Consider the following 26,633-nt stretch of genomic DNA (forward strand, 5'->3'; position numbering starts at 1 on the left):
TCCCCAATAACCTTATCATGATTTCCTCCCAAAGGTATGATGCACCAGTTTGAAATCTCCCAATTCCCAGTTTAAAGCGTTTTGGCCACCTCCACCAGAGTCCAGAAAAGACACAAGCAAACTTTCCATGTCAGGCGCCAATGGAATCAATGAAGCCCAGAAGGTACAATATATATATTCCCGTATAAATTGCATTCATGCACATTGATGCACATCGTCATTCTTTTTTTTTCTTTTTTGTGTGTGAAATAAATATATTTGTGCAGGAGAGTGTACAAATTCCTACGTTTTCTACAAAAACAGCTGCAATATTGAATAATCCCCAAACGTTTTCCCACTGGGAAGAGTTCTTCCTCCCATTTCCCAGATACTCGTGAACGCATCATGAGTTGCAGCTGTTAAATCACAGATTGCGGCACTGCTCTCTGAATTACTCCTCAAATGGGCCTCAAGCATTTGTAAAGGAAACCCCACATTGCAAGATTCATGCATGAGTGTTGCAAGCAATGGTAGGTCTGATAAGATTCACTTTGACTTCATTTAATTGCGTTTAGGTACATTAAGCATCAATATTAAAGGCAGGCGGCCAATGCACTGCTCTGTTTTAAGGCCTATAGATTTATTGGTGGTCTTGAAGGAGGCACAGCAGAAGGCTTAGTTTTCCTGCAAAGACATGCAGAGTACATAAATGAAAGTACTGCTCAATTTGTGCTGACTGTTTCTGCAGCTCCGGTTTTTATCTGGTGTGCACGGATATTTACTGCTTCCAGTTAAACAGCCTCCCACTCTTGAGTCCAGCAGCAGCTCCTCTTCCTGGCTACTTGCCTCCATCAGCTTATTCATATTGTGTGTGTGTGTGTGTGTGTGTGTGTGTGTGTGTGTGTGTGTGTGTGTGTGTGTGTGTGTGTGTGTGTGTGTGTGTGTGTGTGTGTGTGTGTGTGTGTGTGTGTGTGTGTGTGTGCATTGCCAAGAAAACTCACTACACGCTAACAGTGATTGTGTGTGGATGCAAGTTTAACCTTGGAGGTATATGATGATGAAGCTTGTGGTCATTTTGCACCATTACTCCAATGGAAACTTTGTATATTATAAAACTGATTGACTCCCAAGAGCCAAACAGAATGGGCTCAGGTGTACTGAAATTATATAGTACTAATGAAAATAAATCATGCAGAGAATTCTTTTCATGCGGCAATTTCAGAGATATCAATTATTTCTCTGTGTTTTGTAGATATTTACGTGTTGTTCACACGTATCCCTCCCCTTGTTATCCTTACATGGTAGTCACATCATCAACAGCCAAATCCAAATCTGAAGATTTAGATCATGCCTGAAGTTTCTGTGACTGCATCAAATTGGTGGTTTTTTAAAATTTTGGGATACTTTGACATGTGTGCTTAATGTGATGTTGACCTCTTCTGGCCACACGAAGCCATTACATTCGCATACATCTGCTGTGTGCAAACTGGCTGTGAAGTGAGTCTTCAATTAAAAAAAAATTATTAAATCACAGTTGCAAAGTATTATAAATAGAATATCAGGTATAATATCTTCATTTTACAAAGTTGCAAACTCCAATATTAAACTACAACACAATAAAATAATCTAGAATTGACATCACATGTCTCACTACACTCCAACTTGTCTCGCTGCCTTTGGCTGTTCCACTTTTTATTCAGGAGTTATTGAGGGCATTTCTTGGCAATAAAATCCCCCCAGAGCAACATGAAATGATTATATATAAATGTGTGTCATATACACAGTAGCAGCCTCTCAAGGGTTATACACCAAACCGTGTCACTGCCCGAGTTGTTGAAATGATTCCAGCACCAATTTTAGATTTTCAAAGCTAGAAATTATGACCTTTTTTTTTTTTTTTTTTTTTTTATTATTTAGCCATAACTGGATAAGGTTGAATGCATTTGCAATCTCATAAATTGCATTCTGCAGTGTGTTTACAACACGTTTAATGTGTATTTATTCTATATACATATGCAAGAGATGAAGCCAACGTCCCTCTTCAGTCACTTTTATTGTCATAAATATCAGTCTTAAAAATGAGGACAACATACATTACAGACATTTCACAGGAAAATAAACAAATATATTGAGATGTGATGGTGGTGGTATGACAAAGGTTTCAACTTTAATGGTATTTCCACTGCACATGTATGAGATATGAAAACATGCAATAGATGAGGATAATCTTCAAGCTGTGTTCTTGTTTTAAACTGAGGTGAGGTAATGTTTGATTCATCAGAAGTACAAAAGAGCGAGGCAAAGTGTAGAACAGTACTTCAAATGATATTGATCAACAGTGGTTTCAAACATGTCACAAAATCAAGAGTGGTTGAAGAGTTTCTCTTTGATTTCTATAAAACTATTACTATCACTCTTTAAATGGGAAGGGAATTTTTTTGGGCGGGGAAATGTCTTATTTTTGTAAATACACAAGCGATAAGAATAAAATAGGTTGTATTTAGGTTTGACTCGAGCACATGAAATAGTGATGATCGTGTTTGTGTCCATGAACCAGATTTACATGCTCCAAAAAAAAAATCTTGAATGTTTGCTTGATTCATCCACAGAGAAACAAACCAGGGGAAGGAAATACTTTCACTTCTGTCCATCAAAAGGGTGTTTGCCTCTCATGTTATGCATGTTAAACAATCTCACATGAACTTCCCTTTATTCTCCTTTCTGGACATCCTGGAATATTTCCAAGTGGACGGATCAGTAACATCAATGCCACTTGTGAAAGTACTGGTTCGTCTCTGTATTTTCGTGCATCACTGCACGGTTTTCTCTCACAACATCAGTTCTTTACTGAGAGAAGGTTAGAAAATCCCATCCATTCATCCGCCCTCCCATCCAAACAGCTATGCAAGCACGCAGGCTTGTTTGTGATTCTGCAGAGTTTACAGAGGCATGCGCCTTAGCCATCGGTGTTGTGTTCTGTATTACATTAGAGAGGGACTTATCCTCCCCAGAAGCGTCGCTGCAACATTTACTGCAGTTGCCTTGATGAATACATGAACGCAGAGCTTGTCTCCCACTCTACTTCAGCTGAAGAGAGGGAGCGGAGGTGGCGCAGGCTCTTGCTGTGTGTGGCGCCGAAATGGATGGCTAAGTCAGGAGAAGAGTGTTACACTGTTATAGCTGAAGGAACAGGAGGGAGACGTTCATCTCACAGGAGCAGAGTGGACTCTGTGCCGTTAAGGCTCATCTCTGGTGCCGCGCGTCCTCCTTATGTGTTGAGCTGGCTTTTTCTCTTGGCTTTGTGTGCGTACAGGAAGTACATAGTGTGCCCAGTGGTGATGAACAACACGGAGATGATGACTAGGATGCCAAAGTGGTGTGGCTGCGGCGCGGAGATCACCATGATGAAGTGAAGCAGGTCCATCAGGTAATTCATGGAGCTCTGCACCCCGTTGACCACTCCTCTCTCGGACTCACAGATGTTCTCCTGGAGAAGCTGAGTCACAGTCAAGTCGAAGGACCACAGACCTGAAACAGAGATACCATCACATAAGTCATCACTTAAAGCGGCATGGTATTTTTCAGCTCTTGTACACAAAGCTAGAATTAATGGAAAAGGTTCAATGGATCCTGATTAGGCCTTTTGTTGAGGTCGGACACAGAAATCAGAACATTGTATTTACAAAGCGGAACATTTCAGGGTGTATAATGGTGCCCTGTGGAGAGTCATCATGTTGCTTTCATGCTTCACAGTGTCAATATGACTTTGTCGATGATAAATGGCAACATATTCATAATAAATTGTTATTGGTATCAGTGTGTGCAGTCGAGCTCTACAGCTCACAGTATGCTATGCATCATATGCCAACGTATGGATGATTGGTTTTGAGAGGCCATTGAATGCATGCAGGCTTTGCGTGCCCCTCTACTCACCGATGCGTGCCGTGATGACGCCCAAGAACAGCAAAATAATGGAGATGTAAGACTCTGGCGCGGTGCCAGACGGCACGTTGTCGAACAGTACAGTGTTGTTGGTCCAGTGTATGGAGGAGCGGTCGGGGAGCAGCGGCTGATTGCTGCCACCCGTCAGAGGGAAAGTGTGTTTTTGCCTTTGGCTGGCCATAAAACCGAGCTCCACGGAGGAATTGGAGGTAATGTAGGGCATCAGCAAGCTGAGATCCATCGGGCTGCCCGGGGCAAACACGGAGCACACGCACAGCAGCAAGCAGCCCAGGTGGATGCAGCTTGAGATGATGCCCGTGTTCACCAGGCCGTAGGTCTTCCTGAGTCGGGTGAACATGACGGTGCCCATCAGCCCCGCTATAGCCGACACGCCCATCAGCAGGCTGAGGAGAGATCCGCTGATGCCCTGCGTGTAGGCGTAGCCGGTGGTGATGCAGTCGAATCCCAGGACCGTGGTGTACAGGAAGGCCAGTCCCATTCCTGCCAGGAAGACAGGCTGGCGGTAGTAGGCCCTCCAGCCGTCTTTACAGGTGCTAACCAGCCAGCGGAACCTCCGGAAACACAGGGGCAGGTTGGTGATTTCTTTCAGGTGCACTCCGGAGTTGCAGTTTCCTTCTGTCAGAGACTGAGGCCGTGCAAAGCTGCCTTCTCCTAATGAGACAGAGAAATGTCATCCAGCACTTCTTCTTCATTAAATTTAAGGGTCTGTTACTCAGGCCTCCACGAGCTGAAATTCCTTTTTATACTTTATACAAACTGAAGATTGTGTTTTCATTAACAAAAAAAAGACACCTCAGTGAAACCCTAAAGCTTGATCATTTATTGTAAATAATCAACTTAAAGCACTCATATTTAACAAAAGCAAAGCACTTAACAATTGACTCATAAAACTATTTCCGTCCATTGATGAGACTTAGATGTGCTGTTTTCATAGTTTTATAATTATTAAAGATCATTGCTACTGAATTTAATGAGATTTTTTTTCTCATATGTTCAGTGTATTCAGTGAGTATTATAACACTGATTTTGGTATATCTGCTTGATTATCTACTTCTAAATTTTATATATATCATCTCCAGATTGCTTATTTTAAACACTCATTATTAAAATCCATCAGTGAGGGATCGCGTCCTACCTTGTGACCCTCTCCTTTCTATGCTTGGCAGGAACTCCTGATCCACCTCCGCCATCGGTGGCTTGACTGAAAGAGCAGGGACGATGCGGTACACCCGTGACAGGAAGAAGAACTCCACAATGAGAGACACAAGGTTCCAGCCCAGGATGAAGCCACAGCCCACCACGTTGGAGGCCAGGGTCATGACCTGTCCCACTGCTAGTGGGGCCAGGATGTTAGTCACCTGATCTATCCGCCTCATGGTCGCATTCATTCCTTTTGTCAGGATCAAACATACAAGAGTTTAATGTGCCTCCGACGGAACCACTTGGGAGCATTAGAGAGAGGTCAGTACCATTTTAAATTTGTGCATTAAGAGAGAGCGACCGTTCTCACCAGCGAGATGACCGCGGTTGTAGCCTGTGATAACCACTATCCAATCCCTCTGAATGGCAATGGTCAGCGCTGTGCTTGCGAGGTTTGCCACATCTGCCAGGATGATCACCACCGTATAACAAACCACCTTGTGTGAGTTTTGCGATGCAACATGTTACTATGACAGCACAGAGTAGCCACAAGCTCAGAAGCAGAGACAAACACGGGCACAGGACAGAGGGAATAACAGCGATAACTCTTCTGGGCAAGAATCACAGTCGTCAATCTGCTACAAAGTCGTGACGTGTGAACGTTGTCTTAGCAAAACGCATCTACTCACAGTGAGCCATCCGTCCCAGATCTGTTCAATCTTTTGCTTATACGAGAAGACCAACATGAGCACGATGCTACACACTGTCACCGAGATGTTCTGAATGAAAAGAGACGCATGTGCAACTAAAACGGGGAGACAGAGAAAAGAAGTTTTTAGAGTTTCAGACATACATGGATATATTTTCTGCAAATTGAATTGGAGCCTCGACGGATATGAGTCAGTGGCTGTGAACCTTGTGCCTTGAGTCCTGCTGGTTGAGTCTAGCTATCAAATCAGGGACTGATTTACCCTTGAGACACCGAGTAAAAGGAATTCGCCACCTAGTGGGATATAGGAAACCAGCAAATTTCTTGGCCCAAGATTGAAATCCACTGATCTCTATCACTCTTCTGTCACATATACTGCTTGTTGAAATGTGAAAAAATTGTTGCGCGTACCTTTATTCCTGGGATTGCGATCAACCCAGTCTCCAATCAAAGCGCCAAGCAGGAGCACCGACCCGGCCACGACCAGTCCAAACACGGCAGTCAACAGTAGGTTCCGGCCGTACAGCTCGATCAGGAACACAGAGATTGCAAAATGCCACATGCGGTCGCCCTGTTAAACACAGAGTCGTCACTGTGAGTCGGTTTGTGACTTCTGGCCAGTGTGCTCGTCAGTAGTTCGACTATCTTAACTAGATATTGCTAGTCAGGTTTGATTCTTACCCACATTGACAGCGCTCCACTGACATAGATCAGAAACTTGGGACCCTTGAGGTAGATTAGAGCTGAACCTTGCAAGTGAACACATGAGTTTGGTAAAAGCAACATTAAATTAACTGAAAACTCGTTGCACAGATTGTAGGGAGAGTTAATGTCAAGTTCACCTGGTATACTCATGGCTTTCTTAGCTCTGGCTTCCCTGACGTCATCCGACTCGAACTCGACCACGACTCCACCACACTGGGAAGCATCTGCTCGCTGAGACATTGCCTGGAGAGGGAGGGAAGGTTAAACAGAAACAAATACAACTTTTAAACTCGCCACATATTCAATTTGGGTAATTGCCTCTGATGCTTTAGAATAAAATCAAACTTTGTTGGAGTCAAGTAGTCTTTAAGCTTTCATTTAATAGTGTTTTCTGGTGTTGGTAAAGGATTTATAAAAAGTTTAAATCAATTTTTCACACTGAACGACTGTTTATGAGCCACACACACCACTCGTACAATTAACGGTGACTGACTTATTATAGTCCTGGAAAGCAATTATAGGAAAGGAACAATCAACGTGTGGCAATTTTAAAACTAATTAAATACTTAATTCTTTCTGTCATCCATCCAAAAACGTTTACCAACATCAGGAATACGGAGGCTGTTTGAAGCAAACAAACAAACGGCGAAATCTCTTTTAAGCATATTTTTTAGTGTATCTCATCTAAACTCTCTAACCACCTTCACAAAATGTACACGAGTAACTAACAATGTTTAGCTTTATCATTGTGGTAAAGAAGCTATACTTTGCCATGTCTTTAAATTTGGCACTAGTGAAAATACAGTAATCGTTTTACCTTGCATGAATGCAGTCTTTGGTTGTCAGTAATGATTGTGCTCATGAGTCAAAGCAGGGTCAAATGTCACCTTTGTTCCAATGCTGCACTCGGTCCTTGCTGTTGTTCCTCGATGGTGTATCTTCTGCCATGTATCCTACATCGGGATGCTAGTCTTTCCGGAGAGCTGGAATTCAAGCTGTAGTAGTTTTGAATGGCTTAATAACATCGCAGTGTTCAAGTGCGCCATTGTATGAAAGTGCCAGAAAAGCAGAACAGGCAGAGAGAGACAACAAAGGCAGCCAGCATATTCCACAGCACGTGACCCTTCAGGGACAATATCACCGTCCACCCACACCACAAAAAAAAAGGGCCACCGCGTATGACTCAAAATACACACATGCACATGGTCAGCGAGCACAAGCATGCGCCGTTACTCTGGTACACCCACACGCACTCCTGATGTGCAAAAAGTCCAGATGAAGACACACCATGCAACATTACATCAGTGTTCTCAGGTTGAGCTGAAAGGAGGAACGGACAGCAAAGAAAGATATTTAGGTCATTTTTTTAACGTTAATAAATATGTGTATGTTAGCTGTGAACATGTAAATTCAGCACTACTACAAAGATAAGCTCATATGGCTTTGCTTGTTTTTATAATTTTAGTACAAATAGTTGTTTGTTCGGGGGTGTGGGAACTAATAATGTGCTTATCTCAAACCTTGCAGACAAGTAATCTCTCATGCTCATCTTCTACTATTCAAATCATCAACACAGGAAATTGATTTTTTCTTTTTTTTTTTTTTCAAATCATATAACCACAAATGTGATGTTCAATACCGGCCTTTTGAAAATCTGTCTTGCATTTATTACACCAGGCTATAAGTGTAGATTCACTATTGTAAATTAAGACAGAAGTGATTTGTGTTCATTTAGAAAGAAATCACAGCTGTGACACCCTACATGTAAATGCTCATGATAAAGTCATTTATTTTTAATTTCAGCTGCAAAATGAAGTAGGACGTGTGCAATACCTATATAATAACCAGATGTTGTGATTGTGTCCTTTTTTAAATATATTTTTTCTCTAGATCCACCAGAGGAGGAAGACAATAGGAAGGACAGGCGTGAGCATATGAATATAAAACAAAAAATCTAAATAGTTTTTTGTACATCAGACCACTTTTGCGGTTAATGAGGCTGAAAATTAATGTTGTCGCTTTGTGAGAGATTTAATGAAATCAAAACAATAGTGTGAAAAGTCTTATGTAACCTGGGTCTACATAAAGAGGTGCAGCTCGAGGAGTTAAAACACCATGAAAAGCATTAAAAAAAGGTTTACTCCAACTGATCATATTTGATATATGTGTCAATGTTTAAATGTTCCTTTCAAGCTAATAAATGTGACATCATCATCATCATCATCATCATCATCATTATCATAACAGTCATGAGTATAACTAATATTGAGGCCCTTTGCTTTGAGTTAAGTAACTTTTTAAAGAGACACAATAAATAGGAGATAATGAAATGTAGAGAAATGTTTGTAATGTTGAGAATATTTAAGGTACAAATACTTATTGTGAGTCACTTTAATCCTAATGAACCTTTAATGAACCTTTAACCTTTTAATCTCTTTCAATCACAGGATTGCAATGAGTGTCCTATGAGAGGTTATATCAAACTGTGAAACGTACATAACGTACATTTAGAAATACTTCAGCCATTTGTTTTGGATTAACTTGACCTTTGTAAGTCAATCATTTATATTTCAAAATAGTACTTTTTTTTATTTTTTTAAGTGTAAGTAGTTAGAACCAGATGCCGTTTTAAAATGACTATTTTTAAAAGTACTTGACTTTCACATTTTTAGATTCACCTGTATATTATACATGGGTTTGCATTATATATGAGTGGGTTCATTACTAAATATGATAATGATAATATTTTTATGAATTAGACACAAAACTGTTTTTGCCAAATGATTTATTTATATAGAAAATGTATTAAAGTGTGAACACAATGAGGTTTGGTTCAGCTGTATCGAATGGACAGTTGAAGTTGTACAAACCGAGTTGTTGTTCGAGATATACTTCTGGTATTAGGGAAGTTCGACTGTTTTTCCTATTCTAGTTTAAGAACAGCAAACATACAGTAAGCCAGTTCTTCCCTTGACATTATATGAAGGACTGCTGTAAAGCAAATCTTAACCATGGTGGACTTGTCACACGCTGCTTACCTTCATTTTTTAACTTAGTTTTAGTCATTTTGAAGAAAACGTTCAGAACTTCAGAACTTTTAGCTTATATGACCATAATTTGTTCACCTCTTGGGATTTTGGGATAAATCAGTATGAATGTTTGTTTAACTTCTTCATCCATTCAGTCTGAGTTACGAGGGAGGCTTGATGCCCTGCTGCATGTTTGTTTATCAGAAATAGAAGCAGCAACGTTTGATTTATCGGCTTCTTGTTGGCTCCTCCTGAAGCCGTGTAAACTGTGCAGTTTGGATATTGATTACGGTTAATAGGCACGTTGTGATGTTCAGTAAAAAAAAACAGTGGAGGAGTTTCAGTAAATTCATGATCTAGAGGCAAATACAAAAAGTTGAAACATGCATCTGCTTTGCATTTAATACTTTACCCACTCGCATCCTAAAAGCATCAGTCGATGCATCACAACAGTGACACCATCTGGACAAACAAGTCTACACATGACTGAGCAGCGCCTCCTCCCAGCCTCAGAGAGAATCTGTTAAAGCGCAAACCAAATGACCCACTGAGGGGTCAACCTGTTCCCTGAGATAAGTGAAACCTTATTCAACCCTCGAGGATTCATGGTGACGCAGCCATCACGTGTCCATATCGCCCTCTAGATGGTTACAAGCCTGTAGCACATGAAATGTTGGGCTTTTTCTTGAGGTTATGCAATATTTTTGTTCCCATTAGTTTCCCAAGCATCTGCCAGCGAAGCATAACACATGTGAAAGAGTGGGAAAGAGCTTCAGAGAAAGAAAAGAAAATAGAATAAGTAAAAAAACGGGATGGTAGTTTTCAGTTTATGTAATTTCAAATATTTCCATATAATATTTCCAACATTTCAGATCATTGTCATGTCTACTGTATCAATCATTATTTACCATGTCAAAGACATGAGTTTAGTTTCTTAAGGGTTAATTTTCCATTTTTAATTTTAATATTTTAGGAAACGTAAACACAAACATGAACACATACTCAGTCAAGAGTTGAAAGACACACCAAAAAAAAGAAAGAAAAAAAAGCAGAATTTCAGTTAGCTAATGTGCATTTTGATTGATGTTATCCTACAAACACAAGTCCCCACACATCCCACATTATTATGAATACACCACCGTCACCACATAATCGTGCCTATTAAACACGTGAATGTGAAAAAGGGCGTTTTTCATATTTGATGGAGTCAGTCAGAGAGGCGTCCACTTAATTATGCTGTTTGAGGTCGGATTGCTGGTGGCGTTCCTCCGTGGATGTCATTTTTTTCTATTGAGTGCTAAAGGTGGAGTCCTGAAGAAAGCTGCATCACTGATTGGCAAATATGTTAATGCTGGTAGATCATCTGCTGTGAGGGGAACATAAGGAACAGGGTGATCATAGAAACAGTTAGCTTTCTAACTGTTCTCTAGTGATTCATTGTTTTGGAGTAAGGCATGGCCTCACAAATGCAAATGGGGGAAAAGGCAGATCGAGTTTCAAAGTTCAAACTTGCAACTTAAGCACATTTAAACTTTCATGGAAACAAGCTGTGTTAAAGGGTTATTTGTTAACAGTTTGGACACCTTTCCTGAATTATATACCTGCAGATCTGAGAAATCAGCTATTGAGAGGCAGACAGTTTCCTGAATGGAATAAAATCTCCGCCTGTAACTCTCAAACTCAGTTTAACTGACTGGTTGCACTTTACTCATGATTGGAGACAAACTACAAATGTAAAAAAAAATTTAAACCCTTTGTATTTTTCACCAAATCTAGTTTTATAATTTTTTCATTATCATTACTATTCTGGTCAATTGGACTATATTTTGCATTTCTTCTTGTTTAAATGGATAACTTGCTGTGTGATGGGTTCGAGTAGGGGGCTTTGTCTTTGTGTGTTGTATTTTCTGTGTGCATAAAAACAATAAAATGTGTTCAGAAAACAAAAACTTTAATGGTATCAAATACTGGTTCTACAAATTTTAGGATTTTTGGGCCACATTAACTGTTCGATCTTGCTGTGACATGGCAAAGTCATGTGGTTTATCCCCCCTCTTCCTCCGTACACATTTCCAGACAGCAACAAGTGGCACCGCAATGGTCGGTACTCCAGCCAGTATAAAGATGACCACATTGACCCAAACTGGATACAACTTTTCTTCAAGTGTTGGGAATTTGTCCTGCAGATAAAGAGAGGGAACAAGATAAAATTGCTGCGGTATAGTTTGTCATGATTGGTGTCCTTGTAAAGATCAATATAGGGCGTTTTAAGTGCATATTTACTGAGTTAGGGTCCCAGGCTTTGTAGAGGAGCTCTTCGGAAACTTGGTTGATGAAGTATAAAATCAGAATGAAAAGCATGATGAGCGGGCTGATGACTCTCCACGACGCTTGCCAGAAAAAGTTGGGTTTGTGTCCAATCATGAACTTTATGTCGTCATTGAATCTAGAAGGGCAGCAAACACGGCGTGTTGTCGTGAGGACAAAATAACCGAGCACCGCATAGAAGTGTGACGTGTGACCCAGAAAAATCCTGCTTTTTCATGAATCACGACAACTTGTCTGTGTAGGAACTGAGCATATAAGCATTTTTTTTTTCTTCTGTCTTATCACCTGTCAATCCCATATATGTATACGATTGAGAACATCTCACAGAATGCGATGACCAGCAGGGGGATGGAGCCGCCGAAGGTGTCAAACAGTGAAAGCCAGTAGTTTCCTGAACCCTGCAGAAAGAGCAGACCCACCAGGCAGCAGAAGACGCATGCGACCGCTGAAGAAAAGCAAAGAATTTACATGAAAATACAAATGTAAGATTGGAGAATACGGCATATATTTTCAAACATGTAAAGGTGCAGTGGTGGACTTTAAGGAAGCAAGCAGGTAACCAGAATATTGCTGGTGCTTATTTCCTGGTTTTGCTTTTGCTATAACTGGTGTTTTGCTTTATTTCTGTGGCAACAAACTGGATCGCAGTGCTTTTAAGATTATTTAGAACAAGCCCAATAACAAGCTCAAAAGCTTTGAGGTGTTCGATTCGTGGATGTAATGTTCATGTAAAGTTACCACTGGTCACTTCTTTTGGCCAGATCTTAGAAAAAACCTTGAGCTCTTGCAGTGGCACCAGAACCCCTTCGATGTTTCCAAACATCGACGACAGGCCGAGGCAGAAGAGCATGACGAAGAAAAGCACCGACCACAGTGGAGAGAGGGGCATCTTGGTGATGGCCTCAGTGAACACGATGAAGGCTAAACCAGTTCCTTCGACCCCCTAGAACCAAGCAGAGCGCTGGGATACTCATTGAAGTGTGACCATACACATTTTGCCTGTGTATTTCTACTGCAATCGTACCTCATTGAGGAACGTCTCCAAGTCGCAGGCTTTCAGATCCAGCTGTGGAATAACATCCGGGTGCGTTTCGTTAAGATGTCGAAGGACCTGCTCATAGTTGCTGTCGGTGACGTTGCCCTCAGGAAGGTCAAATGTATTCAGTAATGCCAGGATGTTTCTAGAACCAGAAGTTAGTTGTTAAGAAGAATGTGTTTCTTAAGTAGAACATCATGTGATGTAATGAATATAAAAGGATACCCAGAAACACAGTTGTCAAATCTCTGTGTTGCTCGGAAGCCAATGATGGTATAAATGACTGTGGCGGAATACACGGACGTGATGCCATTGATGACGGAGATGATCACTGCATCCTGTTCACAGTTATTACTGAAGGACAGAAGATGGATAGATGTAATTTGTTGTTGGTTTTTACGATGGAAAAAATGTACAAGACCCAACTTACTGTACAGAGTTGTAGCTGGAGAACGAAATGAGGCCGCCAACAGCCAGAGAGAAGGAATAGAAAACTTGTGCGCCAGCATCCAGCCATGTTTTTGGATTGGCCAGCTCCACTAACTGGAAAAAGAATGAGCAGATAGTCAGTGAAACAAGATCAACGACTACAACGGCAGGATCGCATGGGTTTTATGAGCTTTTTTAATTATACTACCTTTTGTTTTATTCTGTTTTGTATTGCTTTATGTAGAATTAGTAACTTTTGTGAGGCGATCTTGAGTTATTATTATAATTATTATTAATATAGGTTGCAGTTAATACAATTATTTGTCAATCCAGAGTGATCAATGAACGTTAAAAAAAACAAAGTGCAATGCAGCTTACGTTCGGCGTGAAGAGAAACTTTATCCCATCGATTGAGCCCTTCAGGGTCAATCCTCTGATCAGAAATATTGTGAGCACCACGTAGGGAAGGGTTGCAGTCACATACACAGCCTTGGGGGAAGAAAATTAACTGTTTAAATGAACTGATGAATACACCTGGAACGGTGGCGGACAGCGCTGTACCTTCCCCGTGGTCTCAATCCCACGGATGGTGCAGATATAGAGAACAGACCACGCACATATATGACATAACAGCAGCCACCACTGCAGCCCGCCGTCCTCTTCAATGGTCGGAGTCATGTTCAGGGTCTCGCGGTACCAGAAGTAATCCACGGGGGAGCTCCTCTCACACTCCGAGATAAATCCTGACGGAATTTATAGTGTGTCACTGGAGATATGAGTTCCCCGCATCATTTAACATCCTGCGGTGATATAACGCGGTCTCTACCTGATAAGTTGGCATTCATGGGACATTTGCTCCAAGGCAGCGGCTCCTTGAAGGAGTTGAAGAAGTACCACATGATCCAGGCGATGATGGTGTTGTAATAGAGGCTGATCGTCAGAGATACGAACATGGATGCAATACCTGCCATGACAGTTTTATAAATGTTTTTTTTTTGTTTTTCCTTTTGGGCAACTTTTAGTTAGATATTCTGCAAACTAACTGCTTACCGATCCCGACCAAACAGGGATTAATAGAAGACCACATGCGCAAGCTGCCGCTTCTTAAACGCTGACCAATGGCAAACTCCAGATATAGAAGAGGGATTCCTTCAAGAACCAGCAGGATCAGAAATGGGATCATAAATGCACCTGATGGAAAAACCGCAGAAACATTTATGACGCCACTGTGAGGATATTGTTGATCACTTAGGTCACACGTGAGGACAAGGAGAGATACATCAGACGATATATGAGATTGATTTTACAAAGCAAGCCTCTGCACAAAGCATTTTACAAGAATTTCCACGTGTCTTATCTTTCCACGTCTCTATAAGCCACGTTTTTGAGCCTAAAGTGTAATTCCACCTGCTTTTAATTATTACTGCCCAACCAGGACCTGAGGCAATATTTTGTTCTCTGTCTCGTTATGACTGCTTTCAGTGTTTTAGGGCCTTTTTAATTTGGTATTCACCACCGTTTACTCTTATTTCCATCTCGCTGGCATTCTGTCGGGTCAATATGCATTTAATCCATTTCATCATATGAGCTTCCTCACAACACATCTGCCTCTAAAGGGAAGATTGTGGAGTTTAAAGTACAAAAAATAAAAATTATAGCATAATTAGTCCTTTTTTCCTTTCGTCTGCCTTTGTTGGACAAGCTTCTTTTATTACCTCAAACTCAAAAAATGGGCAAAGAAAAGTTATCACAGCGATAATCTGTGACACATAGATTAAAACATTTGTAATCTAAAATAGGTTACTGATCTGATTAAGTTATTATGGATTTAAATAAGTAAAAAATGGCCAAGAAACACAATGTTTGCATATCATGATTAGTTACTTCATTCTTTCTGTGAATATAGCTTTAAGTAAGTATAGAGTATAGGTGTCGATTATAAATGTAGATTATAGGACCAAAATATTGGAACGTTGCATTTCAGCGAAAAGAGGTTCAGTAATCGAACAATCTAAATAAAGGCTCAAGAGATTCTTTAAAAAAGTGATTCCAACAAGGTTATTAATGGACATGACATGACAATGCAAAGAAATGACTCAGGAGAATCAAAGCTTTTTTTTTAAATATAACTGTGATATGAAACCACTTTCACTATGTAGGCGTCTTGGACTTCATAGTCATTTTATTTGTTTGATATTTGCTGTTTGGTTTTAGTTTTCAATGGAAAGTTATTATTTGAGATAAAGGGGCGGAGTATCTAAGGTATATAAGTTAATCTTCTTTCTGCTCCCATTCGTTTAGGAAATTGAACTTTTCTTCTGTATTGTATTGAAATGTTTAGATTTATTTATTATTTTTTTTAAATGAATTAATTAAACTAAACTCAACTTAAAGTGAAGAGGTTAACGCTACCGCTTGTCTCCATAATTCAAATCACCACTCATGAGGGCCTTGAACTTTGTTCCTCGGTCATTCAGATGACAAAATCTAACCATCTGTCTACAAATAGTTTTTTATTTTATTTTTTAAGCTATTTACTGACAATCGGTCAACCACAAAGGAATCACTTGCCTCCTCCGTGACTCTGACACAGATAAGGAAAGCGCCAGACGTTTCCCAGTCCCACGCAGAAGCCCACACAGGTCAGCATGTACTGGGCCTTGTTGTCCCATTTCGGTCTATCTGCGGCCTCCTCCTCCTCCAGCTTGCCCAGCTGCTGATGGGACAATATCCTGTCCTCCAGGCCCGGGTTGGGGAACCTCAGCTTCATGATCCGTCAAACAGTGTGGGATTGTAGTGAAACAGTAGCGCACTGTACAGCCCGGGGAATGTCAGTTGTGGCTCACGCTGTGAGGTTTTTGTACCGGGCGTCTGTAATAGATTGACTAGTCTGTGGTGTCACTGAGCTGGAGGTGTGCGGTCTTGGGATGCCGAGGCCTGGCAAGAACAGCCATGGCGTTTAACTGGAGTCTTATCTGATGGAGAGGAGTCAATACACAAAAGTCACAAGTTTTATACCTTTCATTGAATGTACGTTGGTCCACTGTAAAGGTTTACGTCAAGCGTTACTCTGTGTAGTAAAGCCAGAGTATTAAACCTCGGGCTGCTCCATCAGTAAACCTGACACATGTATATCTACTCTGAAGTATTTATGACAATCTGTAACGACTTCTGGGTTCATCTCAGTAATCATAACTTGGAGTTTGAAGCGGCAATGAAAATCTCCGTATAAAGTCATAAAGCGGCAATGATGGATTAAAAGGAAATAAAAATCAAGGCCTTTTATGTAGTGTTTATTTTAGGCTGGTTTACATTATTGAAGATAAATGTGATGCCGATGTGTTGAAACACTCATGAATTATGTTCGTTAGACGTTTTTACAAACTTAAAGTGTCAGATTTTACTCTTACTGCCAGTCACTATTACTCAGCAGAGCTCCATCCATCCATCCATCCATCCATCCATCCATCCATCCATCCATCCATCCATCCATCCATCCATCCATCCATCCGTTATTGTTTTGTCTCTCCATTTCTGTATATTGCATCACTTTGCATACCTTTTTATACTTTCTGTGGTGATTTTATTGGTAACTTTGCCTCTTTTTTTCCCTCAGTTGTTTTATTTTCTCCTTTGGGTGACTTTATAGCTCCTCGGTGTCTTTCCATGGCCCCAACTGTGGTTTTGTGTTTCAGTTCATTTTGTCTTTTTTGTCTCCGTTTTTGTCCATTGCTTGCCTTTCCCTCTCTCGCTGCGGTCATTTTACATCCTATTTTGGTTATGTTGCATGTCTGCATTGCATCACTTTAATGATCATTTCATGTCTTATTTCAGTGCTCTCACACTTCTTTGTCCTTTTTAAAGACTCTCTTGTGCCTCATTTTCGCTCTCTCTTTTTGGAATATGTGTATATGCATGTATATATAGACATTTTTGAGGGGATGGAGAATACCAGGGATCCCTAAACTCCAGAGGTACTGATACTCAGGCTAGTTCTTTTAATCTCTCCATGTAAGTACTTGACAGGATTGACTTTGTGGTGTATTTTATTGTCCTTCTCTTTTAGTTGAAAGTAAGAAACATGACACCTAAGCAGGTAAAGATGTGCTTCTCTATTCTCTCAAGAAGAATATGTGTCACAGTTTACTTTTCACCTGCCAGGTGCTTCTTTCTTTCTGTGGGGGATTTTTTGTTTGTTTCAACAACAATTTTCTAAGAATCAGTGGCAAGACATTGTGTCATTGCCATTGTCATTGTGACATAATTTCTGCTATATGATCTCTGCCACCTTCACAGCGTGAGTGTGGGCCCGGGTCACCTTATTTCTTAAGACTGACAGGCATGTTGTTCTACTTCTCTGGCCAGATGCTTGAATTTCAAAGTTCATCCATTTTCTTAAGAGTGATACACCATTATCGGGGGGATTAAGAAGTTGGAAATGCAACGCTGACTGAAAAATAAGTGAGAGATTGTTAGATGGGAGTCGTATGACATGACCTGAACAGTTAAAATGGCTGCCTCCATAATTCAGTGTCTCTACTGATTGTCATGCCATAATTTCATAGTTTATGCAACATAAACTTCAGTGATGTATTATTGGTATCCATCTTGCCTCACAGTGAAAGATTCTGACTTCAGTCTGGGATTGGAGGGCCTATCTGTGTGAAGTTGCATGTAAGGATAATTTGAAGTCTTTAAATGTCTGTTTCTTTTTTGCCCTGTGATGGACAAGTATTCTGCCGTCATCCAAGACACTGAACCCCAAACTGCTCCCAATGGATGGACTGAGCACCTTGCATGGCAGCCGCCTCCATTGGTGTGTGAACGTGCGTGTGAATGGATGAAAGTCATTAATAATGTAAAGCACTTTGGGGACTGTTCAAGCTGTGGAAAAGAGCTTTATAAGTCAAATCCTTTTACCGTGTGCTGTCATAGAAACAATGGACACTATTAGAGCTTAATGAAATGAAAGTTTGGTGAATGAAAGTTTGAAAACTCTACAATCTGAACTGGCTCCAGTCCACTGCCTCACAGCGATAAGGTCTTGGCTCAAATCCTGGCTGAGCCTTTCTGTGCGGAGTTTGCATGTTTGTGTGGGTTTCCTCCGCGTACTCCAGTTTCCTCCCGCAGTCCATAAACATGCATGTGAGGTTAATGGTGACCCTAAATTGCCCCCAGATGTGAATGTGAGTGAATGTGGTTGTTTGTCTCGGTTTGTTGGCCCTGTGATGGACTGGTGACCTGTCCAGAGTGTATCCGGCCCCACGAACCGCTATAGAAGATGGATGGATACTATGAAGTTCCTTCAACTTTTTATTTAAATGGTATAGGGTGTGATGGGGTTGCCTCGGTTTACGATGGTAAAACAGTGGTTTGCAATCGCTGCACTGGAAGATGGATGAAAGGATGAATGCCCACTGCACCAGAATGTTTTGGTGGTGCGTCTCTTTTCCTCCACTGGAGGTCACTGTTGCGTCTGTAATCTGAGCTTGTCGGACGGAGCAGGTCTGGCTGCGGTGTCCCCTGGCAGGGTTAATGCATGAGGAGGGAGCCTCTTCATCTCTGCCTCAGACCAGGAGCCAAAGTGGAGCAGTCCGATGCGCAATGCCCTTGGATTCAGGCTCGTCTCCTGCGCGCTTCTGACTTGACCGCGTCTCTCTGCGCACGAATCCGGATCCACACTTTCAGGACTGTTGTGCGCACCGTGTCCCGACCCATCCGCGTCGCCGCCTGAGACTAATGGAAGAGGTCCAAGGATAACAGGCTGCAGGATTTGCGCTACTGCAGAAGACTTGCCGGTTGCTGCCCGAGGGGGCCGCGCGTCTGTCAGCGGCTCCACTGACGCATCCACGACTCTGATGGTCTGACAGTCGCTGTGCATGGATGCGCCATGGCCACGTTCATATGCAGGGTGCAGTTCTTAGATGACACTGATCCGTTCAACAGCACCAATTTCCCCGAGCCCACCAGACCACCTCTGTACACCTTCAGGGAGGATATTCCTCTGATCAATCAGATTGCTGGAGTCCACAGACTGCTGAAAGCCCCACAGAAGGTATGCTGCGCACTCTTTATGTCTTTGTTGTGTTGGTGTTATTAATGTTTCTATGAGGTTAAAAAAAAAAAAAAAGTTAACACCCACACTTAAATTAATAATGCGTTGATTAGGTTACCACCAAACAAATCTAATGGACCAATGAGGTTTGGAGCAGTTTGCTGATGGGATGCTGATGGAGCTTGAACGTGTTGTTGCATGCTGCAGTCTGTCTGCATGACTGGCCTAATACCACTTTGTGTTGTCTTTAGGAGATACTGGAGTGATCACATTATTGGACTGAGGGGGGCAGTTAATGTTTACGTGAACGACAACACCAAGCCACTCTCAGTTCTGCCCGATTTTCTTGGCAATCATTACCCAGACTTAAGTGGATCCTTTCAAAGGACTTTTATTTCATGTGTGTCAACCAAATGAAAACAACTAACCTTGTGCACTAACACTGTTTGGATCAAGAGGAAACTGGAGAATGTCCTAGCTGACATTGAGCTAATTCAGAATCCTGAAAGTCATATTTATTTGACTTTTCTTGATAATGCATCTTTCCATCTTCTATTCATCTGTTATACCATTTTATCCATCTTAGGATCACAGTGCACTGACGCAGAGTACACCCAGGTTGCCAGTTCCCCAAAAGAAAAATTATGTGGATAAGAGAGGGCATATTGTTTGTTTAGTCATGAATGAGAATATTTTGAACTCTGTTTCTTCTACAGTCTTCACAATCAGAGTATATGAGGTCAAATGCTCAGTTGGTCAGTTCTTACAACCATCTGTTCTCAACAGTTAATCCAAATTACACACATCTGCCTCTTAGCTTGCATCTTATCACTTCTACTTGGGATAAACCATGACTTTCCTGAGTCAAAAACAGAATTCCTGGTATAGAAAAATTGTTCCAAACACTGTAACATTTGTTCAGTTTCATTATGTCACTGTACATTAAGGTGAATGTTACGCTTTGGTTCCCAGAGTTTGACATTCGAAGGTCCACAATCTCATGGCCTGTGGGACTAAACTAATTGACTGTTTCTCTATGGGCAAACAAACAATTACACCTTAACAATGAAAGCCAGTGACAAATAATATAATATAAAGGCACTGCTCCATGTTTCTCCCCTGGAAGCCACATCTCTTGAGCGACGGCCATTTCTCCTGTCAGATTTAACCACGTGCATCCAAACACATTATTACAAAGCTGCGTCTGCCGACCTTTAAATTTAGTCGAACTCAACGACGCCGTATCATCTGAGGTTAATATTTTTTATGAAGCATTCATCTTAGTCTGTTCGGAAGTCATGTGAATAGAGTTAATTTGGGTCTTCCTTCATCCTGTCAGATCAGTGGCGCTCCAGCTTGTTCGAATTGGGCTTTGTAAGATAAGTCACGGGAGCCTCAGGATGCTGTGGGTCACCACAAGCCTGGCTCTCATTCTGCAGCCCACTCAGTCTGACCGGCAGGACGGGACGGGGATGCGCTCCACTGTTGGAGAGAGGCGGGGGAAGCGGGCCTAATTAAAAACACAAACAAAGAGCTGGTGCACTTTGCACAGGCAACTGGTTTGCGTTTAACCGTTGGCGAGCGAGACCGCAAGCTAGACAAAGAAGGAGTACCAGTAGTAGTCCCTGTGGTGCCTCGCTCGAACCATTTGGTTATTAGCGGCCAGCAGTGACTTCAGGTAAATCCTCCTGTGCTTCATATAAACAAATATGAGCAGATGATGAGACTGTGCCACCAGCTTCAAGCGTATGAGCGGCCCGACCCACCCCGACTTTAGGAGGTGACCCCGTGAACGCCTTTAACAACAAACCTGCTGTCTTTGAACCCCGTCTGTGTCTTTGCTGCAGGACAAGCTGATATAAATAGCACACTGCTAACACATGGTGTCGAGGGAGTCAAAACAACAAGCATATGCTGTTCCTGGGCTGTTGCTGTCAGTTTCAGTCTGCAGTCTCAAGAGAGGAGACCTGCACATGTGTGTGGGGTTTGCACATTTACTGTATGTGTCTGCATTTTCCTGGGGTGGCAGGTTGTCTTTGTTACTGTACCATCTGCAGGGTTCACATTCTTGGAGCAAAAAAAACAATCACTTCATAAATGATTTATTTATTTATTTTTTGCAAACTCATATCCAAGTAAATTTTCTGTCCTTTGGCCTTTTGGGAGAAGTCAGACCACCATGTAACTTTAACTCTGCTGCAGTGTTATAGCACCAGTTTTCATTATTCAGAAAATGTTGTCGTAAAATTGGACGTTTCTTTAGTGGACCTGATGTGGAGCTATAGCATCCTCTCTGGGAGGAAACCTCTCTGTTGCGTCAGTAGAGGGAAAGTGTGACTCAGCTTTTTTTCACAATGATAATGCTTTGTCATTGTCAGATGGTGAAGTGTACACGCTGTTCAAAATCAGCTGGATTCATTCCAAAACTGAATTTTGTGACCACTAATCAATACTTTTGTCCTCTCTATATGGTTTCTCCTCTGTAAGTGCTTTGCGGGCATTGCATCAGTTTGCTTACTCCCCCCAAAAAATGAAAGGAGGCCTTGGAGAGGAGACTCTCCCTTTTGTTATTTCAATTTTTTGGGAAAGTTGTTTTTCTGCATTTTTTTTAGTCCCATAATGAGAAGTTATGTTAAATGCTGTAAAATACAGGTTCCTCCTTTATGCCTGTCAGAGCTCCTTTGAATTCTTTTACACATTGTCATGCAGAGTTGAGGTTTTGTCGGCCTCTGCATTTTGTTGCAGCACAAGGCTCCTTTCAGTATAAGCAGCGTGTGGACAGATACACCCTTTGTGGTCCATATTGTTGTTCCAGGTCATCGAAGCTTCAGGTGTGACGAGGCCACAAATCACCGCAGCCATCAAGCAAAGAAAGCTCTAAAAGTGTACCTATGTACGTGTGTTTTGTTGAATTTTGTGCCACCTGCAGCCGGAAATGTGCAGGATGACTAAGATGTACAATATCAAAGACAATGTTATTAAGTTTTGAACTTCAAATGTGCAAGTTTGGCTCAATCTCATTTCTGGCTGTGCGATATCCAGACATTTGGAGTGAGATAGCAGTTTTAAATGGGAAATTGCATGGTGTTTATTTTTAGTCCTTTCTTGCCTTTACTGCCTCCCTGGTCAGTGGACCACAGTATGGTGGTTGAAGGGAGAGGCCAGACCTCAGTGTGTGAGCGGAGCTTGTGGTTGCGTCTCTGGACTCGGCCACCGCAGGGCCACTGTGGGTTCAAGTCCTGGGCAGGGGACAGTGAGAGTAGCCTCTGCTTCTGATAATCTGGTACCACTGCTTCTGGATTAAAGGCCATCCAGGAATCTTGTCATGTGTTGCAATAATCCATCTTGATCGTGTAATGAGCGTGCGAATTGGCGGCGGTTGGAAGATGAATGTGTGGATGTGTACGGTTGATGTACAAAAGTGGACAAGGGCAAACCTTCCTAATTCACTTTGACATTTCTGCTTCTGTTGATTTTGGTCTTCAAGTTATTTCTTTTGCATATCTCGGTTCCCCAGTTGGACTAATTATTGGTTGCAGCTGCAAAACCAGCTCATAAGTTTGTCTGTTTTCTGTCTGATACACAGTGAAAACCTGAACGAGTCCAAAACTTTGTTTACCTTTCTTTTGTATCCACAAATTGTAGTACTCAGGGTAAAACAATAGTTGTAATGAAAGTATATTGAGATGTTTCATACGTTATTTTTACATGTCCAAGTGTTCCAAGATTGTTGAATTAACAACTGTTTTCAGAAAGCGTGAGCAAAAAAATGGAGGGTTCATTGTAATTCAACGGCGAGTCGGACTGTCTTTGGTGGGAATAAGTAAATAAAAACTGAAGTATTTTCTGCGATTATTCAGAAACTTGCTGATTATGTAGGATGCAACCAGAGATCAGTAAATCATGTATGATTTACTGTAGTGATTTTCAAAGTGTGAGCTTGCAACCCAAATTTCAAGTCACACATCACTTCTAGTTATCATTTGATGTTGAATGTTGCTCCTCCTAATGTTAAGATATTGTTGGGATGTCTAGCAGGATTCTTATGTTATTTCGATGCTTTAAACTTAATATACTTGTTAAGTCTCATATATAGCCTGCAACTGCCGTGACCTTCATATGTACGATTTTCTACTGAAGCTTCTTTCTTTCATTTCATTTGTTACCATTATGGTTCAAATGAATTTTGTTCTTAAAATGTGTGTTATATTAGAATGATCTATAGAGTTCCCCCTTCTCAAAGCTCTCTGGCGCCCGCCAAGAAAGGCCTGCCCCCCACTTTGGAAAAACCACGGACTTCTCCTCTATGGTACATTTTGTGTCTCTGTTTCACCATTTCACAGGGCATCTCAGTCCATCGACATGGGACGAAGTCGGTCCTCTCTGCTGGGATTTCCTGTCTGTCCAGAATCTGTTTTGTAATCCGCTGATTCACTTTATTTCCTCCAGAGACTGCAGTGTAGATGTGTGTGATTTCCTTCTCCTCTCGCGACATGTTGCGTTGTTGATTTCTTTTGCTGTCTGCATCACTATAAGAACAACAGCAACAGTTTAGACTGTCTGTGTTAGAAACCAGAAATCTCCCGAGCTGTGTTGTGAGTTGGCCTTGAGCTATACATCCAGCCTTCTCCTGAAGAAAAAAAAGAAAGATAATTTTCAGCTTTATTATCTCTACAACTTTCATATTACCAATAATCTTTTGGTTTACCATGCTTGGAAAGCAAACAAGACTTCTCCGAGTCACGGAGCGAATTGAAGGGAGAGCGAAAGTTTTCCCAACCGACCACATGTTTTGTTTCAGTTCTCAAATGTGACACAGTCCTTGAGTGCTGCAGTGCAGTAATACAAACAGAGTGGCTGTACAGATCAAAGCCGTAATGTCTTTCCCAGTGTTTTTCCTTCATGTTTAATTAAGTTACTGTCATATGTGGAAGGAAATTGAACTGTATCAGACTCGGCAATAACTGGTTTGATTCAGAAAGCACATGTTGGATATATGTTTACATGTGTTGCTCATTAAGAGTGCATTAAGTCTTGCAGGGCTCCTCTGTGGGATGTGCAAGTAACATTAGTGCCAGTGCATCACAGAGATACTGACTTCAATGTATTTACGAGCGGAACAGTGCAACTCTCTCCACTAAAGTCGTACGTTCGCCCTCTCGTGAAGGTATTTATTTTCCTGTCCTCGGCTTCACCGTCAGAACCACTTTCCCGCAGAGCTGACAGACTCTCGGTAAAAATAGGTTAATATCTCCAATTTGGAGGTCAAGCAGACAAGCGAACAGACAGACTGGCATTCTTCATGCGCTTGAACGCAGCCGGGCGACGACAGCCATTCAAGACCAGACAAATCATGCCTCCTCTGCAAAACCATCTTGTGCATTGATAGTTAATCAGACGGGGGAGAGGAGAGCGACAAGAGGCCCTAGGCTCTGAACCTGCACCAGCTCCCTGCAGCCGAGCATGTGCACGTTTGTCATTAGAGAGCACTGACAGGAGCTGATAGAAGGACTTTAGAAAGTTCACTGCAGATGATGAACCTAAGATGTGTTGCACATTCGACCGCTACACAATGAAAACTTGAATCGCCACCTTGCAACGTTAAGGTGAAATTATGTTCTGTTGGTTCGCATTCTTTTGTGTTACTTGAGTGAGTTGCATGTGATTGGCTGAGAGTGGCGAAGGGGGCCGGGGAGCAGACTTAGCAGTGTGCTCGCAGACGAAGCTCCAGCGTGTCGACAATGGAGTAAATATCTCACCTAATCTAATGGATTGGTCCTTGGATGATGACAAATCATCCCTAAAGCGGTCATGCAATTCGGGTTGATTGTTTCTGCAAAAAGTTGGTAAAATACATACATAGATACATACATATTGTGCAGGGAGCGTCTCCATGGCAACAGACGCTGATCTCCATTGATCTCCTCCATGAGGTGCCTCTCTCGTTTGCTTTGTATGGGAAATTCTTTTGCAGTTTTTTGGGATTTAGTCTAAGACGGTAAGCCATTAACGTCCCAAAATCTAATCGATTGGATCTTGGATGATGAGAAATCATCCCTGAAAATGTCTTGCAATTCGCTTGAGTAGTTTTTGTAAAAAGTTTTAACATACATACTGAACCTTTGTTGGCGTGGTCATAAATTGATATGCACGTTGGGTGTTTTTCCTTTTTTAATAAGATAACTTTTAATCAAAGCCTTCGTCCCTCTTCTGTCTCACGCTCAGCCTCTAAATGTTTGTACCATTACAGCAGCAGACATGTGGCTCCCACGCTGATAAAAGCTGTAACCTTCAGTTGAATCGCACCTAAATGGCTTTCTCATGTCATGCGATGATACATTTCTTCGTTTTAAAGTCTTTTGAAGCACTCGTCATTCATGCCCATGTGTTGTCTCCCCGTTCAGCCCGATGACTGCGCCCTTCAGCTGTCCCATAATGGAAGCTACTTGGACCTGGAGTCGACCCTGGCAGAGCAGCGGGACGAGCTGGAAGGTTTTCAGGAGGATGGAGGGTAAGATAGCAATCACACGTCTCTCTATTAGCCTCTCTCTTCACTATCTCCAAACTTGACTAAAGTTTGCGCGCATACCGCACGCTGAAATGAAAAGAACATACGAAACCACGCTGAACCTAAAAAACTGGAACAAACTTGGATGCCGCCATAAAAAAGTTGCTCATATATCCCTCACACTTCAAAAGGTGCTGCTGGGCGTGGTGCCAGTGCAGCCCAGGCTGAAAACACGAGAGGGGACGGGCACGGCGTTGGCAGGTGGACGCAGTAATGGATGTTGCCTGCCAGGCTCTGATTGTCCACCAATGGCCCGCTCGTATCGGCTGTGGTCACATTAGCCGTCGTCCAGCTGAAATAAAAAGTGAAAGATTTAAGAGTAAGCGATTTAAAAAAAAAGGTTTTGATTGCAACAATCTGGCTTTTAAAGACCGCAAATATTTCCCTGCTTTTAACAGGCGGACATAATCAGTACAATATGATTACTATTTGTAGAGAGAGAGGGAGAGACGTACATTTGAGCCTCGATAAGACGGAACAGATAAATTATTTAAATCGTTTGCTGTGGGGATACATATTAATACCCAACATGCTGTATTCCTTTGCCTAATTTGATACTATTACAGAGATTTGAATCATAATGATCCCTATTGCGATCCAGGGTGATTTAGTTAAATAATCCCCTTTCCGGGCCTCAGCTGACGGAACTCTGTTGGGAAGAGAGCGTCCGATCTGGATCTGTTGAATGGACA

General features: G+C 41.7%; 3 protein-coding genes across 3 annotated transcripts in view; 1 reads left to right on the plus strand and 2 right to left on the minus strand.

Moving 5' to 3' along the window:
* Positions 1 to 3,247: 3,247 nt before the first annotated feature.
* LOC308114434 (ferroportin) lies at positions 3,248 to 6,736 on the minus strand (the record flags this gene model as incomplete). The annotated part of the gene is made up of 7 exons (XM_080471307.1): positions 3,248 to 3,507; positions 3,913 to 4,593; positions 5,078 to 5,332; positions 5,453 to 5,579; positions 5,772 to 5,887; positions 6,203 to 6,362; positions 6,473 to 6,736. The coding sequence occupies 7 exons, from the start codon at positions 6,734 to 6,736 to the stop codon at positions 3,248 to 3,250; spliced, it is 1,863 nt and encodes a 620-aa protein (XP_080327433.1).
* Positions 6,737 to 11,507: 4,771 nt separating this feature from the next.
* Positions 11,508 to 16,088, minus strand: slc6a19b (solute carrier family 6 member 19b; the record flags this gene model as incomplete). Its single annotated transcript, XM_080471308.1, has 12 exons — positions 11,508 to 11,705; positions 11,809 to 11,971; positions 12,139 to 12,298; positions 12,592 to 12,796; positions 12,878 to 13,034; positions 13,115 to 13,243; positions 13,320 to 13,432; positions 13,697 to 13,807; positions 13,880 to 14,061; positions 14,145 to 14,282; positions 14,369 to 14,509; positions 15,890 to 16,088. 12 exons carry the CDS (start codon positions 16,086 to 16,088, stop codon positions 11,508 to 11,510), a joined length of 1,896 nt encoding a protein of 631 aa, XP_080327434.1.
* A 2,804-nt stretch (positions 16,089 to 18,892) lies between these two features.
* fhod3b (formin homology 2 domain containing 3b) overlaps positions 18,893 to 26,633 on the plus strand; it is a 91,655-nt gene continuing 83,914 nt past the window's right edge. Inside the window, exons 1-2 of the mRNA XM_080471271.1 lie at positions 18,893 to 19,373; positions 25,778 to 25,884. Of these exons, the coding sequence (XP_080327397.1) occupies positions 19,209 to 19,373; positions 25,778 to 25,884 (272 nt within the window). The 5' untranslated portion in view covers positions 18,893 to 19,208. The remainder of the gene's footprint in view (positions 19,374 to 25,777; positions 25,885 to 26,633) is intronic.

The sequence above is a fragment of the Lipophrys pholis genome (genome assembly GCF_963383615.2).
Source record: "Lipophrys pholis genome assembly, chromosome: 9".
Lineage (NCBI taxonomy): Eukaryota > Metazoa > Chordata > Actinopteri > Blenniiformes > Blenniidae > Lipophrys > Lipophrys pholis.